We start from the raw sequence: 19,083 nt of genomic DNA, 5'->3' as shown, positions 1-19,083 counted from the left end.
GCCCGATTATTATGTTTTCCATTTAATCAAAATTTGCATTAAGATTTAAAGCCATCAATTATTCTATCATTTAGTTTTCAAAAGATTATTATACAAATCCGCAAATTATTCATTATATTCTGTCAATCCATTTTTCTGTTGAACCTGATAGAAATTCTAACCCATATTCCCACTGCACTGGTAATTAGTAAGGCTTGTTTACAAAATATGTTTTACTTTCCCTTATCATTTTATACGTCATTAGTAACACTGGATGGAAATTAACTGTCAAAGAGATCCGATTTTTAAAACAGAGGCTTGGATTAAATTAATAGTATAAAGCGGAACCTGAAGAAGTCAGTCAACTCAACAAGGGGTAAAAGAAAGCATCTATCAGACTTGACTTGAAAAGTGAAAAGACAAATCAAGCCGAGGAGTAAGGAGAAATCACCCAGGCGCCGAGAGCAATCTGAAAAAGCCTACAAGGAAAAGGACAGGTGAAGAAGAGCACCAGGAATGACAAGAGGGCCAGAGACACTCACAGCAGAGTGTGAACAGACTGCAAGATGAGTAGAGCATTTTTGCGAACTACTCAAATTCCCAGAGGCAGATGACCCTGCTAACACTCCCCAGCCGAGGATGTCCTTGACATTGACACCTATCCCCCAAAGAAAAAGGTCATGTACGCCATTAAAGCTGTGAAGGGTTGGAAAGGTGCTGGCATAGACTTGATCCATGCTGAGATACTGAAAGCTGACCTTCATACCTCAACAGAGTTGCTCACAGATATCTTTAAAAACATCTGGGAGAAGGAAACAATACCAGGAGACTGGGGGGGGGGTGGGGGGGGACTAGAATCAGATTGTTAAACTCCCCCAAAAAGGAAACCCCCCACAAAGACAACTTGTGGTGGCATCACACTGCTGTCAATACCATCTAAAGTCTTCAGACGGTAGTTGAGAAAATTGATCCTGCCGTTGATCTGAAGCTGAGACAAGAACAGGCAGAATTTATGAAAGAATGGGCCTGCATAGATTATATCTCTGCTCTAAAGAACATCATCGAGCAGTGTGAAGAATGGATCACCCCACTAGACATGCATTTCATTGACTTTCTGAAAGCCTCTGACAGCTTGCATCGTATCACCCTATAGAAGATCCTGAGAGCATATGGAATCCCTCTAGAAATGGTCACACGGACAGGATTGTCCTACAGACATTTTAAATGCAACATTTGTTTATAGAAAATCATTTGAATGGTTCACAGTGGAGTCTGGTGCGGAGCAGGGGTGCTACATATCTCCCACTATGAGAAAGACTACAGCCAAAAGACCGAGTGCAACAGCATGGTGTTGGAGATCAAATGAAATTGAATGTGATCACTGGGGCAGAATGGACTAGGACTGAATCCCAAAGGTTCTTTCCATCAGGGAAAAGGAAGCGGGACTGGCACATAACAACTTGGTGGCAAACTATGAAAGCTGACTTGAAGGAGATGGACCTAAATAGGGCAAGGCGCAGCATGTGGCACAAGAGAGGTCTCAATGGAGGCAGACCATAAAAGCCTTATGTTTCACAGGGGATAAAGAGGATTGAAAAAAAATAATAATAATATCTTATAACAGTATAACACTTTCACAACTGTTACAATAAAATTTAAAAAAAATAATGCAGACTTGACAGCATGATGACCTCCTCTGGGTTAAAGTCTGCAATAAGTCTGCAGTCGGATCTGATAGAATATGAAGAAGACAAATCTAGAAAAAAAATACATGTTTTAGCATGAATGTTTGTACTTCAAAGTCTGCCTGCATTATTCATTATTCTATCAGTTATATCAATCATTGAAGTAGAACTTCATCATCAAATCATTATTGTAGTAAAGCAACTTGATGTCTCATGGCCAAACGGACAGGAGATGATGAAAAAAAAATGCCTGGCTATACAAGCACTGAGTGACCAATGGCAGGTTTAAATAATCTTTTTGTCCATGCCCTTTGCCAGCCAGCAGCCATTTCCTTTCCCTTACTCCTCTGCCCTGTATCTGCTTTATTGTAATGCAAAACAGTGAGTTCTGACATTCAGAAGGGCCCTGCCAAAGGACAGGCCAGTGGATGCAGTAGAGAAGAGAAGAGAGGGCCTTAATGGGTTCAACTGGAATGGAGAGCATCTGCTAGTCTCCACAGGCTGGAGGAGTGGGAAATGTCAAGTACGGTTATTATAGAGCAGGCGGCAGCTTTAGGAAATTTCACCTGAATGAAAAACTGTCTCGGACAAAGCACATGCACAAGCTATATCTCCAGCTATTAAAGCCCTCGCTAAAGCTATTCACACTCCGATATGTGTAGTATAGTAATGTCAGACACATTCTCAAGCACATACAAAACAAATGCACACTTGCACAGACACATAGAATTTTTACTTGTGTGATAGCATAAATGAATGTTTCATTACATCGTGTTTTTGGTGTATGCAGCCTGCGAACACGTCAATGTGCCCTGAGATAAAAAACTTAATTTAAGGTAAAACTGCCATTTCTTGAATGACTCAGAAAATCATAGGTGAAGTGTTCGTATTTCTGCAGAAAGTCCCAGAGTGAGTCCGTCTTCACAGGATCACTTGAGCTTGTTTGCTAATTTGTACCCTTGAGGATGCTAATCAAAGCTAGTTCCAGACTAATGAAGCTCTTTAGGCCAGAGACACATACAGTACATGGCCCTGTGCCTCAAGGCTGCAACGTCTACTAGGGGATGAGTGCGTACACGTTGAAGGGAATGCATGTGGCTGTATACAATCAAATGTGTGAATGAGTGAGTGTATGCGCATGAAGGGGAGGTATAATAGCCCATCGGACGAGCCCAAAACCCACACTCCGAGGGGAATCCGGCATCAAACAGATCCTGCTGGTTGAGGGCTGGCCTTCCTGCTCTGTCGGCATGGAAACTCTTGTTGCTGCACTTAGAGCTTGTGGATCAGTGAAGAGAGACATAGCAGGTGGAGAGGCAGCACAAATGACGGCAAGAGAACGCAACAGAGAGATGAGGCAGTTTGAAAGAATGGGATCATTTTATCGCTACAGACTCGAGTGGTCCTGGGAATCATCAACAACAGGAGCCTTGGTGTTTGTTCTTGGTTCTATATGAATATAGTCCAGGCAGAGAAAGACATGAGACCGTTTACACATTGGTCGCCGAGTTGAATTTTAAACAACGCATTATCACTCTTCATCCCTCCTACCTAAACCCTCTTTTTTTTTTATCTAAGTCAAGACAGCTTGTGGCAACCATAGCAACACATGCAAACAGAGATGTGGCTCTTTTTTATTTTTTTATTACCAAAACCATCTGCGTGACCAGTTGCAAATGTTACCTTCAATCACAAAAGCAGAGTGAGACCACTCTTGTGTGAAAGATAAATAAATGAAAAAAATAACACACATTTTTGACAAGATGGTTGCAGATATGCAAGATGAATTGGGGTGCAGGGGGGCTTTACTATAGCTCGTGTTCACACAGAGAAAGAACTCAAGCACCTCCCTTTGTAGAGAGCAAAGATATAAAGGGGAGATAGTATTCATTCCCCTCCCATAACAACAGAATTCCATATAATCATCTCCCCAGCTCTTTCTCTCCCTGACTGCGAGGTGATATGACTGCTAGCGTCAGTAAAAGTGGGAGGACTAGGAATGTGTGTGGCTGGGCGATAAGGCTGCTGTAAAATTTAATTAGCACAAAACTAAGAAGAAAATTGCTTCATTTCTCATTGCATTATTAACTAGAGTACTATGTAAGCGCCTAGTTTCAATCAATGCACGTAACAGGTTCATGAGAGAATGGGATCGAGAAAGGAAGAGACAAAGGAAGCGAGAGGGGAGAGGGAGAAAAAAAACAATGACACATAAGAGATCTGACAAGGACAAAAAAACAGCCTTTTGAGATGAGTATTTAAATACATTCTGGCTAATTTTTCCAACTTTTTGCCCGCCGGCTTTTCTGCATCTGTTCCCTCCACTTAAGGTGTGTGTCAAAGCAGACGGGAGAGATGCAGCAGTGTGCATGTTAAAAGAAGAGCTGCGGAGGATCTCAGAAGTGGGCTGAATAGCAATCCCACCGTAGCAGTTTCACCTGCTTCTAGGGGCCTGAGCCAGTGTGAATTGGCTGATTAGGGTCCTTGGCTCGACATGCTGAACACCACTTTCTATTTAACTATCCAGAGCCTTTATTACAGTCCAGCTTCCCCATAATCCAGCTAAAAGTGGATATCTGAAGAGACTGATCGGCTTAGGCCTTCGCTAAAAATGTGAGATGTAAAGCGGCGCAACATGGAGCAGAGTGCACGGGTGTCCGTTATCATTTGTTTTTTATTTAGGACTCAGTGGGAACAGTCGTGTGCTGTGTGTGTGTGTGCCTCCAATCTACTCTCATTCATTACACTGAACTCTCCGACCAGTCAAGTGAATATACGACACACCATTTTACTTTTACTTCACCTACTTACATTTTGGACTAGGCAAGGATTACAGGGCTTTAAATTTTATGAATAAGGGCATATTTGCTAGAGGTGCTTTAAGCCTGGCCTCTTAGCATAACATTATACAGTCACTCTCAGTTTTAACACAACTCGGCATGGTTGTGCATCAAAATTCTGCATGTTTCATTAAAAGGGGCCTATGAATATTCAGGAAGCAGTACTTCTTTAACTGCACAAGCGGGAGCCATTAAAAGCTACTTTTCATTACCTGTCTTTGTCTCTATGGCAACAAAACAAGTAAACAGCACCATGATAAAATTCAATGGCATACATGGAAAACCATAACCAGTTTCCAAAAATTATCAGACAGAAATATATTTCCTATTAATATATGGGGAATACAAATGTTTTACAAATAAATACCATCCAGTTATCCCAGATTAGACACTAGGTGCTGCTTTCAGCGTAGAGGTTAGAGAGGAGGGCAGGTTCCTCGAAGTCTCTGGTTCAGTCATGAGACTAGTAGAATAAATCCCACACTATTAATCATCAACTACTCAAAAAGTGCCCAGCAGATCAAAATGTATTGTACTAGGCAGCTTTCATGTGTGACAAAGTGTAACTGTGGGAGCATGCACGAGAGAATTCAAGGAAAAGAGAGCAGTCTTTTCAGCAAAATCGGAATAAAGGTATAAAAAATAAAAAACGTCCCCTTCTACAATTCTCATTTACTATTCCACAAGTCTCGCTGCACAGGCTGGACCTAATTACACTAGCCACTTAGTTAAGGTGCCCTCTTGCTCCATCTGTTCAGTGCACGTGCACATAGGCTCAAACATGCAGGCGCGCACACACCCAGTGCAGCACTTCAGACAGACTGACAAAGACAGGTCAAGGTGCACTTTCCCATCTGGATATGCCTTTGTCTACAAGAGCATTTAAACATCCAAACCACCCATCAAGTGTGGTGATAAGAGAGACACTGTGACTGCAAGTGGCCAGATGATTGTGGACATGAATACAGGAAGCAGTACACCTGTCCGAGTCACAGACACAACTGCTGCCCCACCCCAGCAGTGGCCTATGACCTCCAGCCCGCACATCATTAAAACGCAGGGTTTAACCTGATGATTTCTATGCATGTATGCATGAGCATGTATTTGTGAAAGTGGGAGCGGGAACACTGTGTGCAGGAGTGGAAGCAATAATCTGTCACTTTAATGAAAAGCACACGGGCTGTATGTGATGTGCGGATGATATATTATGATCAAATGCAGATAAATCAGCAACTTCTACAGGTACACTTTTACAACAATGACGTGTAGCATCAATTCAAATGGATCCAGGGAGGAGTGCGTCGGAGCCCCTCTTTGTCTTCAGCTCGCTGAAATGATTTAATAACCCCTTGTTTTTCTTCTTATGTCAAGTCTGAGGGAATGCAGCAAGGCCAGGGAGGAGAAAGCAGAGACAAAACAAAGTCAAAAAGTAAAGAGTAGATTGAGGAACTCTGGAAGGATGGGAAGCTTCTCACATAATGGACATTGATATGAAGAGACAGATGTGAAAGAGCGAAAAAGCACACACGCAATCTGCAGGATACAGTAGCCTGCAGTGGAATCCACATATCACAGTCTGTAAGAGGCCCAATCAAAAAGGCAAGCATCTAAGAGCAGATTCCACCAGAGTATATCCCAGCCTCAGGAAGCTGAAGTGTTTCACCAGTGTCTCACATGTGAGCACACAAGACACATAGTTGGGAGCAAATTTATCCTACTTTTTTGACTTTCATTTCAACTTCACACTCTCCCCCAGTCTTTCCTAATCATTTTCCGCAGCACAGTTTTGAAAGACACACGTTGAGTCTGAAGTTAAATCTGTTAGCAAGTGGCAAACCCACTGTGATGTCACCCATTTTGATTGTAAGGATACTGCAGACCCACCCGCACCTGCAACCATTGGACGGCACTAGCTGTCAATCACACAGTATCCACACCCTACAGGACCGTAATTTACAAATTGAATATCATGCTGTATTGAAGAAGACTAGAAAGACCATAAACTCCTTCCTTGAGTGAGAAGTAGTGTCATTTTCTCAGACTCAGAAATGGACTTCTACTTTTGCAACCATTGGACTCACTCTCTGCTGCCCTTCCATTCGAGAGAATATATGTTTCAGGCCCTCCTGCATTGGCTTCACTTTCTGGCCCCTGAGTCTACATCCCTTTTAATACACATTCTATTCCTTCATCTCAGAGTACCATTTGTACCTATATACAAGCCATTTGAAATCTACACTGAAAAGGTGCTTATGTGAACAAAGGTTCTTACATTATATATAGAAACATATATTCGAAGAGAAAAAAGGGGTCATAAAGTTGACTCAGCAAATGCATGGCACTTGAGATCTGGGTGGAAACCTTAACGCTCTTTAGTGCGAGTAGGGAAAAAACATCTCCTGTTTTCATTTGGTAAAGGAGTTCACTGACTTTGTGAAATGACCTTTACATCAATTTCAAGCTCTAGTTCAGAGCTAAAGTATATCGCACATGATAATTGTTAGGCCAAGTGTCACTAAAGACATCTCAAGTAATTGCTCCTAAAGACAGAGACATTTACTCAGACATTCACAGCTCCTGCTCCTCCCTCCACTCTCTCCATAATGGATCATTCCAGGCATCAACACACACACACACACACACACACACACACACACACACACACACACACACACACACACACTTAATGTTCCCCTGGCTTGTGCTTTCTTACACACTTGGAGGCTCTCGCTCTCCGTCAAACACAATGCACAAAAAGAAAGAAAGAAACAGTGGTTATTTGATCCCCCTCAACATGTACATGTGCACACGCCAGCTTGGGAGTCAGCAAGGCTGTGATGAGGGCTTGCAAGGAAGTCTGAAATGACAAGACAGAGCCTGGAGAGATGTTTTCAGAAGGACACAGTTAAAAAGCCATGGCTGCTTTATAGATTCAATAAGTCTCTTACACCTGTGTGGCTAACCACCATCGATCCATCATTCTGTGGAGCCCAATCCAATTTAGAGTGTCGAGGAGCCCCAGAGCCCCTCAGCCTTATCCTAACCCAGACCACAGCCCCCACAAAGCCTGCTTACCTTCATCCCCCAGAAGTCTGCGTGTGTGTCTGTGCACTTTATGTGTATGTGTGTGTGCGCTGAGAGAGACTGCAGACCAAGCTAAACACCTTAGCTGCTGGCTCAAGTTAAAGTGTGCTGAGCCAATTTAGGGGTAGAGGAGGAGAGAAGAGAAGAGACAAGATGAGAGACAGAGGAAGCTAAGAAAACTCAGGCCAGGACCTTAACTAAAAGCAAAGAGAGCAGGAAGGAAGAGTGGGCGTAAAGAAAAGAAGGGAAGGAACAGTGTTCGCACCTTGATGTGCAGACAAATGGGGAGTAGACAGCAAGGAATCTTTTTATTCCCATTTCTATCGTGAGGCAATCACACTCATCATGACTACGAAGCACTGTAGCCATAATCAAACTAATCTACAGTCTCTCTAAAGTCTTGTGATAGAGAGCACATCTATCAGCCATCTAATTTGTTTCTGCAGACAACAGACTCGTGCACTTCAGTCTCTCTCAGTGCAAAAGCTTGACGGTGCCATGCGTGTTCAGATCGGCCATTCAAATCTCTCCCCTTCACTACTGATTACAGTATCTTCCTGGTGCAGATGTTTCTGTTATAACTCTCTTTGCTGCTCCACTGAAGTATATCAACACCCTTGAGATCAATTATTAAAGGGTATTTAAAACAGTGGGAAAAGAAGGTGGTAGGGCGGTGTGAAAGTGAAAGCAGCTGTTTAAGTGCTTGTGCTGCCGACCTAACGTCATCACCTCTCAACTAAACTGAGAGCACCCTGTGGGCTTCCCCGACTCCAGTGACTAAACCCAAGGCAATTAAGGCCCGGATCTCCTCGTGAGAATAAGAAGGAAGGGAAACGGGAGTGGAGCAGTGAGGCAGGAGAGGTGGAGAAACTCCATACCAATAAAAGGCAATTATGTTAGGGGAGGGCCATTGTCAGACCAAGAGGGTATAGAAGAAGACAGCGGGGATATGGGATGGTAGGGAAATGAGGAGGAGTGTTATTTAGGAGGCAGATGGCAGAGAGGGGGAAATTAAGATGAATGGGCACTGAGAGGGCTGAGCTGGGGCTGGGCAGAGGAAAGTAATTAGCTGTGTTTGCTCTGGGAGGCTGGCAGTGAGTATGATGCCTGCAGTGACAGGCTAAAGCCATGAGCGTTATTAGTCAACAGGGCCATGTTTAAAGCCGCCAGCAGGGGGACGCTGGGCTGGCAGCCTTTAAGGACCTTCTTACCTGTCCAACCCACGTGAAGTCTTTTCACAACACGAACACCGAGTGGCGTGATTTCATGTTTCCTCTAATTCCCTGTTAATACAACATGTGCTCTCTCTTATTCTTAGTGACTGCCTCTCATACACACTTTTTCTCACAGACACAAACAAAACACATTATTCCTTCTGTTACCGTTACCAACTGCCTCTATCTTTCTTCCTCACACCATTTCTCTCCATTTCTTATGTTACAGCCACCTCTATCTGTCTCTTTCCTCCCACCCTGTATATCTCCCTCCCCCTCGTCCCTTTCCAATCTAATTTCAGATAAGTCGTAGCAGAACAACAGAGCAAGGCCCTTTATCATTGCCATCAATGATGTGGGTGGATTGAGCGTGAATAATTTTATTCATGTGTGCCTGTACCCAGCCCACTGGGATTCCAATTACAAGTAATAAGAGGTAATACGGTTACAGCATAATTTTTTAAAAGTGCCTCAGTAATGATTGTAGAAAACCTTTGACAAGAGAAAAAAGCCGTTGTTTATTCTTAGCAAGAGCTAAAAGTTTAATATGTGTTTGCAACTATGAATAATACAAGACAATTTAATTTGGTATGATTAGTATCCCATCCAATCTTCACTCCTAGGAAGTCACACAGTTAGACACACATACCGTTGGTGCTTCTAAATGACACTAGACTCCTTAGGCGCTCTAAGCTACAAGTGGCTTACATCAAATTGTTACCATGTCTGTATGCTGGATTTCTGTGCACAAATACTCAATGTTCTTCAAATAAATACAGTTTATACATGTAGGTGAGAGATTCAAGAGTAAAACACAAAATCCTCAGGCACTTACCTTCCTTCCTATGGGGTTAAAAAAATGTTAAAGAGCACAGCCACATTCAAAAGCATACAATGGGTTTGAACTCAAAACGCCGCAGTTGCTAAACAATTTAAGGAGCCATATCAAACTGAGCCGGCAGAACAGCCCACACTGCTTTCAAAGAATCTCGACTCTGCCTCACTCTTAGAGGCGGCTCATGGCATTGCCTCAAACTGTTTCAGCGAAGGCCTTTCACACTTTCAGAAGGCACAGGGCAAGGCAAGAGAAAAGGTAAAAAAAAAAAAAAGGGTTAAGGGACAACTGAAAAGGTCATTGAACGCACACACAAAAAAGCAGGACGTACGAACAGCCGAGAGGAATTTGCATCACATGCAAGAAGATTTTATAGGTGGATTTCCAATAGCAAGCAGAAGACGGAGCTCAGCATGCTTGAGGCTTTAGCCTTGTTAGTTTTTATATTTTCTTCTTTTGCTTTACCATGATTAACAGGCCTGAGAACCTGGCGGAAGGAGCCGGGGCTGATCGTCTGATGCTGGTTTTCTGAAAGGAGGGCAGTGAACAAATAATGCCAACATGTACAGAACTAAGTGGGATCAAGAAGATAGTTCGACATCCACTGGCTGAAAAAAAGGCTGTGAGGTTCATGAACAAGAAATACTGTGTAAAGGCAAAGCTGTCAATTGCCACTAAAGTTTAATGGACAATCCTTTCACTACATTTATAGATCCCATCTTGGATTCACAGCATGCATTTGTTCTTTCACTTCCTTGATTTAGATTTAAGACAGCCAGGACCAAAAAAAGGGACAAAAAAAAGAATGCGTACTCTCTACTACTGAGATCCAAACATCAATCAGATGTAGGATGTGGATCTCTGGAATTGTGCTGCTAGCATGTGTACAAACAACAAACTAGAATATTTGACGATGTAACAAAACGTGTTAGAGCTGAGGAATAAAACCCCAACAATGCATTTAGTTCACTCTGCTTTTAAACAAGGACTAAAATGCATTACGTTAGCATGTTAGGAGCAGCTTTCATATTGATTTTTGAACATCTGTCTGACATCAGAACCTTGTCCATAGTTTTTCCTGGAGTAGGTGTTATGTGTCAGTCCTTGTCCGTGTATAAAAGTTTAGGTAAAGGATATGAGACTCACCTCTGGGTCTTGGCGCTCTCTTCCTGCGGTCTCTGAATGCAGCTCCTGACTGTAGGGCTTCCAGCAAACTATCCATCACACCTGTCTCATCATTCTCTGAAAAACCCAGGAAAAAAAAGAATGAGGGGGTGTTAGAAGACTGAGGAGAGGTAAACAAACAAAATCAGATAAAGTAGTTTCTTTTTTTCGTGGTGAGGTTTGCCGAACTGATAACACCCATTTGGAACTCATAATGGCAGGCCACAATATAGCCACATAACATGCAATCACAGTTGTTGCTGTCAGCTAAATGGTCAGATAATAAAACATTTCCAGATGGCTTCTTTTTTACTCTTTCAAGTCATGTAATCGTCACTTTTTCTAAATGTTTTCGTCACTATAACCTTTAAGCGGATGAAGGACTTCAGTCACTAGATGCCTGAATCTCATCCGGAAGCTATCAAAGAAACCTGCTGAGCAAACAGCCCCTCCCGAATCCCCTTTTAATGCCATGTGTCTAGCCAAGATAATGCAGATCATTAACCTGAAACTGCTTCATTCAGTGTTTTTAGTGGTTTTAAGTACCTTGTTTTAAAGAGGAGGAGACCTCTGCTGATAATTTGGCTCCAAGTAAAAACTATCCGAACAATTAAAACTTAAGGAATCCTAAAATATAAACAAACTAAACCTATCAGCACCTTGGCTAAGAGCCACCAACATCCTGTTTCTGTCAAAGAGCGATGGAGATGTAGATTTTAAGCAAAACTCCTTTATTCTGTATTTTTACCAGAGGGTCTGTTTTTTCTTTTTGGAGAGGAGGAGACCTCTGTGGATAATTCTGCTCAAAAACAATTAGCACTGAAGGAATACAAACCTAAAAATAAAACTGCAATGAGGACAACAACTCCAATGAACATTTGGAATGTTCATTTCTTACATGAAATGTTGCAAATTTGCAAAATGTTAATGAAATGCAGTTTATTACAATCTTTACTTTGTATAACAAAAAATAAAGACGGAAAACAACAGAGACTGAAAGGAAGGCCCTACCCATTATTAGTATGGTGTTTCTTATATACTGAGTGTATATTCACATGCAGTTGAACTGTGTGCTACACTTAAACAGTCAAAGACTAATTTGTTAGTTCATGATGTGGTAAAACAAGTCTTTATACATTCATTGGTCTCACAGAGGCCAAGCCGTACAGTCAGCCACAGTGTGACTGTTGGGTCCCACCAATGATTTAGTGAAGGGCAGGAGGACATTGCTCTGATTAAGGTCTGTGTGTTTTTCTCACTGCTTCCAGTTTGCCTGACGATCCCTGTGGAACAATAGCACACTGAGAGAAAAGACAAACTCAAAAACTCTCTATATTAACGCATAGGACTCAATCTTTGTGAAACTGGACACAAGCACAACTAACAGCACTCACACTATAACATTTTTATAGCATTTTTGGCAAAATTGCAATTCAGGATTAAGTTCATTGTTACCAGGAGGTTTACATTGTCAGGAGGTTCAGCTGTGATAAAATCCCTAATCGTGCAGACAATGACCCGACATGCCTGCTTCCTTTAAACATAAAGAGGAAACCACAGTGTGAATGTGCAGCCTCACAACTATGATTATGCTGCACTCACTTTCAAGTTGATTAGCTAATGCATTCTGGTACAAAAACTGCAAAAAAATCATTCCTGACAATTTTGTTGACAGTGTCAGAGAAGTGTTGTCATGTAAATCATGGATACAGCGAGGTACTTCAAAAACAAAAAAAACTTTTAATAAGATTATAGCTACTGTGATCACATCGGAGGAAGACATTGGCACTGGACTTAGTGTCCCTGTTTGCTAAGGGAACCAGGGACTATCCATGGTAACCATATTAAATTGCCTCTGTACTAGGAAGACGACTCTGCATTGGTTCACTGTCCACATGGGTGTATTAGCTTGTAATTTGGATTGCATTTATATTGTTCTATTTAAACAACTTAAAAAACGCCTAAACGTTTTGCATGAGGACCAGAAAAAGAAAAATTCAGATATTCATTCAGGTTTTATTTAAGGTCAAGTAATGTGAGTGGAAGGCAAGAGTTGATACACTTATGGTGACCATTAAACTACAGTGAAGTGAGAAGATGTCATAAGGTTTACAAATAAATAATTGCTTTAAAAGAATACTGCATGAGAAAATCGCAGAGCAATTAAGTTTTACTTCCCCGCACACAGTGATTGATTTAGTCTGCTGCCCTGAGACCTGCCTATTGGCAGCATCAGAGATCGTGATTAAATAAGCAATTAAAATCTATTTATTAATAGAGCAACAGATTAAAACTATTATAAATTCTCTAAATAAAATATACGATTCAGATGTATTCACTCATCAGCAAGTCAACACGAACACAATGATTGTCATGATTGATTAGCAGTGGTCCTGACAACTAAATATGTAAAATGTCCTTTAATGCACTCAATGAAATCAAAGGCCTCTCATTTGACAATGTCTGAGTGTGTAATCAGTTTCATAAATGCAGAGATGTAGATAGTGTTCCTCTATTATGTCGGAATTACCTCTGAAGCTCGTCACCTCGCAGGTGCCTAAAAGCACTTCTCATCTCTTTCAACCTGAGACCCTTTCAAGAGCCATTAACTACAACTGCACACTGTACTATGCATCACCATGGTGGGTTTTCTGCAAACATACAAAAAGTGTCAATCAGTTTAACAGCACATCGTCCCCATACAGCAAACCCCTCTCATTGCTACTGAGGGCAGAAGCTGGGACGACTGATTTGACTGTAGCTTTTTGAAAAAAAATCATCATCTGCCAATACCTGCATTCACAGGGCTGATTGTGAAAAATGCCTGAAGTCTAATCGGCAGTGAACCTGGTCAGTGTTAACGCTCAGCATTACGATCAGTGGGTGCTGGGGAAAACATGCCAATTACCTGAGAAAAAAACAGTAAGACTTCCAAGAAAGGAGTTCCAAGCTTCCAACCTCTTAATTACATATTCAACGTTTACCATCTGGTTAATTCGATTTATTGTGGTATTTTATTGAGAAAATGCAAATAATGTGAGCGAGCATTCAATCAGCTAAATGTACAGATCTTGAAAAACTATAATGAAAACAGTGATAATAATATTGCGTACATAACGGACCATATTCAATTACTGAGATCATCGTCTATCTACACAACCCATTTCAATTTGTTTGAACATAACACATTTTCCCAAAATTAGATAAAAACCCAATATAAACTAAATTTAAATCAGCTACTGTAAGCGATTGATTTGATATAAACAATTACCAACATCAGTGTCAGTCCAATGCATTTGCTAACGGACAAGAGACAGCCGTGATTTAACAAGTGGGTTTATGTTAACAGAAAGCTGGCGTTAACTTTAACGTGTTGGCCACATTGTGCGGGACTAAGGATATGAGCTTCTAATGTTTCTGCACTCCCCTTCAAAACAGCAATGTAACTTGGCACCGTGTTTCAGGAGAGATAGTAGCCTAGATGATTCATGGGGCCGAAACTCAGATCTACTACACTGTGGTCACCTCCAAGCACTATTAGCAGACGGGTGAACACAGGTTTTCTTTTTATGTGTGTAAAAATTCAAAAATCTGCTTATGTTTACATATTTCTTCCATCCTATATGACAATAAATCAAGGCTAAAACCATAACTGGCTAGAGTTAAGTTTATATTACAGTTTTACAGTTACAGTGTTCTCTGACTTTTGGCTTGAATGGGAGAGACTCTGACCTTTGGAGCCTACTGTAGTGGATACATCATGCCACTTCTTTGCCTGCCAGCTTCTATGTGTGCATTTATTGTGCTTTTCATTTGCAACAGTTGCACTCCTGCTCTGGCTGATATGTATATATTTCTTCATCATTACACAGAGTGGAGGGGAAACACGACTTTTTGAGCAATACCAACACTCCTCGACCTCCAGATTTGTCTACACTGCTGTGGCAATTCATCACAGTCAGCAAGCCTTACAGTCCCCACAACAGACATAGACACACACACAAAAATACAGATGGAACACTGAAAACAAGCATAAAGGGGCAGATCAATCTATTGCAACATGCAGTGTGTGGCTTCACGTGTAGTACTTTGTTTGACTCCAACCCACAAGAACATGAAACACTTTGTGTGCCTCAGGAGGCAAGGAAAAACGAAACCCACTCAGATCTCCCGCCTCAGGAAAATGCGGAAGCAAAAAACAGTCCAATTTTACACATCAATCAGAAGCAAATCAGTCGGGCCGAGACAGAAAAATGCTTTATAGAATGTAGACAAGAGGTGCTTTCAGACAGCCCACATATTTATATACTTTCACCCACATGCTCGCAAACTTAGAGAGAGAGATCACAGAAATGTCACAGGGATAGCAATGGAGGGAGAACGCATGGCGGAGGAATTTTAGTCAGGCTAGTAGCTGTGAAATGGGTTTGAAACAGTCAGTCAGCTGGTGAAAGGAAGTGCTGAGGAGGATGTGGCGAGACAACAAAGACTAGTGAGAGGAACGGGACAGTGAAGAGTGGTATCCCAGCTCTGGCAGTAGAGCTACTGATTGTCGCTTTGATGTGCACAATTCGCCTGCCTTCTTCTATTCTGATGCATCCGGGATCAGAGCATTCATGACAGGTGTGCAACGTGCACAGACTTTTTTTATTTCACTTTCACAAACAATGAAGACACACTCGCAAGCCAGTCTATGCCTCACTGATGCTTATTTAAAGAATTGTGTGTTCACATCTTCCTTATTGCGGCCCGACACTGAGCTCCAATTCCCGCATTTTATTAGTTAAAGAAAGCAGGAACTGAGCCAAATTTGCTCCACTGCAACGTGTCTCTCTTAACGGTCCTCTTTGCTGCTAGAAAAGGGGAAAAAAATATGTGGAAACACGCAGTTAAATGTACAAATGAAGATGTACTGCTGCTCCGGTCAAATCAACAAGATAAAAGTGTTTACTCTATCACAAAGAAGAAGAATAAACTCGGGAAGTGGAATCAAGACAAAGTTAAACCTCCACCTCTGGGAAAAGCTATAGTTATCTCCCTGTCTATAGTGAAACTTCAGTCCCCATCTATTTAATCAGAGCCTGTTGTGAATGGCGTTTTTCAATTGTCTGGTCTGTGTCTCGATGTCAACCCTCTATTCAGACATGGACTAATGCCTGCCGCCACTTCGCTCAATAGGATGTGGCACTTATCATCAGGACAATGACCCGGTTGTAGCAGTGTGTAGCAGAGGTGGGCCAGAGAAAGGCAAGAACGAGGGTCAATTGGGCCGGGATGGAAAAGCTAAGGAGAGAGAATGAAACGCCTGGGCACAATGAATGCTGGCCGACCACTGTGTTCCCTTGGACACTTAGAAGGCAAATGGTGCAATAAGGTTAGTCAGCCTCCTCTGTCTCCATTGAATACTCTCTGTTCCACTTTACTGGTACTTTGAGCAACAAGAAGAAAAAAGCCACTCCCGGAATGATGAACAGGGGCAGACTCATGACAGCCACACATCATAAGCAGATAATAGACATTGTAATAGGTCACTGTCAATCATCCTTGAAACGACTGGATTTCAAAAACCTAAATTGTTGCCTCATGATTGTTAACATCTCCACCAACCAGTCAAGTAGTAGTTAACGTCAATGCCTGTCCAGACTTATGTAATATATGCAGTACAGACTATTTTGGAATTTAGTAAATGTATATGTTGCCTTTTTTAGCAAAGAAATTCTTCGGGTATGGCACAAACACGTTTTGTGAGGTCACAGCGACCTTGAACTTTGACCACAAAAAAAATCGAATCAGTGTTTTCTTTAGGTTAAACGAACTTTGGTTCCTGACCTAATGAAAATTCCCTCCAGGTGCTCCTGAGATATCCTGTTAAAAAAACGGAATGGATGTACGGCTATGGATGTATGGACGGAAAGACGCACTACCCCAAAACATGTTGAGAAGACTGAGGGAATTTAATTTTAAATGTTAACAAGTGTAATTTCTGACATTTATGTAAATGAATCATCGTGTGGCAATGAATGTTTTATATTCAACCTTTAACAATGACTTGTGTTTGTTTTTGGTCCAACAAGGGTAGAACAAAAAGCAAAAAATAAAATACAATATTGCAATTGCAAGAATAAAGCAGCACAAAACCAACTATTTGAGCACCATTGTAACACAAATGCATGGTGCAGAATGCATTTCTTTGCTTTCAGTATCTGAGAAATATCTCATGAGAACATGTGGCATCTCATACATGCTACCGCTTCACATAAAGATTTGTCTTCCTCTCTGTTTTTCATGATTTTAGCATCTTTGCATGCAGGGTTGCATTTTTTGCTGTTCTTCTATTTGACGTCTTAATAGTTCATCGCTTGTAGCCATGTAGGGAATGTTAAATAATGCTCTGATGTATAATTTGTCGCTCCACAAACATTCCCGCTCCCGGCCTACCCTGGGAGTTAATGCAACAGATTTGTCATACACAAACCAGGCACAGCTAGAGGAAACGGAAAAATACACCTATTCAATCTGAATTTCAATCTCCATGGGGCTCTATGCAAATGCATGCAAGATTATGCTCTCGCTCTCTCAGAGTGACAGAAAACAGTGACGAAACGAGGCCGCATATTTGAAACCCTGTCTGACAGGTAGAAGAAACAGACGGAAATTAGGTTAGAAAAAAAACACAGGGAGAACCTGACTCTTCTGGAATACATAAGTAGGTGAAGCTAAATCCAAACCAAATGCAGATACCTGTAGCAAGTCAAGAAGCTAAATTCAATTTTGATCATTTCCTCCAGTAAACCCCCCCCGTCTCTCATTGCAGTGCCCTTCAGCATAATGTGGATGTGCAGCTTCTCCGGGGCTTTTTAGGGAATTGATGGATAATCAGATGATTACACAGAAAATCTCCATTGAGGACAATCCTCCCTGACAAACAAAAAGAAAGCTCTTTAGTTAATAAACAGGCTGAGAGACGGACAGAATGAGAGTGAGGGTGCATGAGAGAGAGAGAGTCCGTAAATCCTGTCCGGGGTTGGCAGCACAATGCCAAATCTCTACCACTTATTTATTGCATCCCAACAGCCTCTATGTGTGTGTGTGTGTGTGTGTGTGTGTGTGTGTGTGTGTGTGTTCATGTGTGTTCCTGTATGTGTGCATCATACACTGCCAGAAACATCACTTCATGGGGATGTCACAGAGTTTCCCTCCAGCTTTATCTTAATCTGAGCGTATCTAAATAAATTTCAAGCTCAAGGCGTATTTGTATGAAACTTTCTGACAAGCTTTGGCTGATGTTCATTCTTATGATTTGCTTAGTTCTGAACTACTTCTCTGAAAGAGAAAAGTTTGTAGTGAAACACAACTCAATACACAACAGGAGAAAGTGGTCAAGCTGAGCTATTTACAAATAAACCTAAAAACATTCACCAAAGGGCACAAATACACAGAGATACACTATATGGACAAAAGTATTGGGACAGACCTCCTGATCATTTAATTCAGGGGTTTCATTCTGTCCCATTGCCATTGGTTGGACGAGGCCTCTTTGTTCCAGTGAAGGAAAATCTTAATGCTTCTGCTTACCAAGACAATTTGGACAATTCTATGATTCCACAAGCAAGGTTCATAAAGCCACAGTTGGATGAGTTTGGTGTGGAAGAAATAGACCGGCCCACACAGAGCCCCGATCTCAACCCCATAAAACACCTTAGGGATGAACTAGAACGGAGATTGGCCCTCTCAGGCCCTCTCGTCCAACATCAGTGTCTGATCTCACAAATGCTCTTCTGAGTGAATGGGCAGAAATTCCCACAGACACACTACAAAATCTTGTGGAAAGCCTTCCCAGAGGAGTGGAAGCTGTTATAGGTACAGGATAAACTCCTGTAGGTGTACAGTAATTTGTAGGTGTCCCAATACCTTTGTCCATATAGTGTACTGTATGTCGGTCCCTTTTATTGGTTTGATACAAAATGTAGGTAATTTAAATGAAAATGCATTCTAATTCCAAAGCAGGAACAAACTGATCTTAATTAAATACAAATAAAAAAAAAACAGAATTTCTTGATTAAATGAGAATTAATGAGGCAGCAATTACAGCTTTGAGTCCATGTGGATAGTTTACTATCACCTGGATACTAATTATTTCTTACAAAAACTGCTTGCACTCTGTTAAGCCTCATATTATCAGTGAGTGAACAGCAGTTTTCACATCCAACAGCAAATTGTTCATTTGATTGTGGTCTGAACTCTGATTTTGAGGTGCCTAAAGCAAATCTTGGCATAAAAAC

General features: G+C 41.5%; 1 protein-coding gene across 6 annotated transcripts in view; it reads right to left on the bottom strand.

The window, feature by feature from the left end:
- Window positions 1-19,083, bottom strand: part of LOC118109663 (protein diaphanous homolog 3) — a 153,198-nt gene that overhangs the window by 37,450 nt on the left and 96,665 nt on the right. For 5 of the 6 annotated variants that reach the window (XM_035156956.2, XM_035156965.2, XM_047339954.1 and 2 more), the window contains 2 exons: window positions 10,784-10,879; window positions 10,103-10,165 (listed from right to left, as the gene is read on the bottom strand). In XM_035156956.2, the coding sequence (XP_035012847.1) occupies window positions 10,103-10,165; window positions 10,784-10,879 (159 nt within the window). The remainder of the gene's footprint in view (window positions 1-10,102; window positions 10,166-10,783; window positions 10,880-19,083) is intronic. The other variant, XM_035156984.2, reaches the window with a different exon arrangement.

The sequence above is a fragment of the Hippoglossus stenolepis genome, chromosome 1 (assembly GCF_022539355.2).
Source record: "Hippoglossus stenolepis isolate QCI-W04-F060 chromosome 1, HSTE1.2, whole genome shotgun sequence".
Lineage (NCBI taxonomy): Eukaryota > Metazoa > Chordata > Actinopteri > Pleuronectiformes > Pleuronectidae > Hippoglossus > Hippoglossus stenolepis.
The sequence above is the reverse complement of the archived record's forward strand: the minus strand, read 5'-3'. Positions and strand labels throughout refer to the sequence as shown.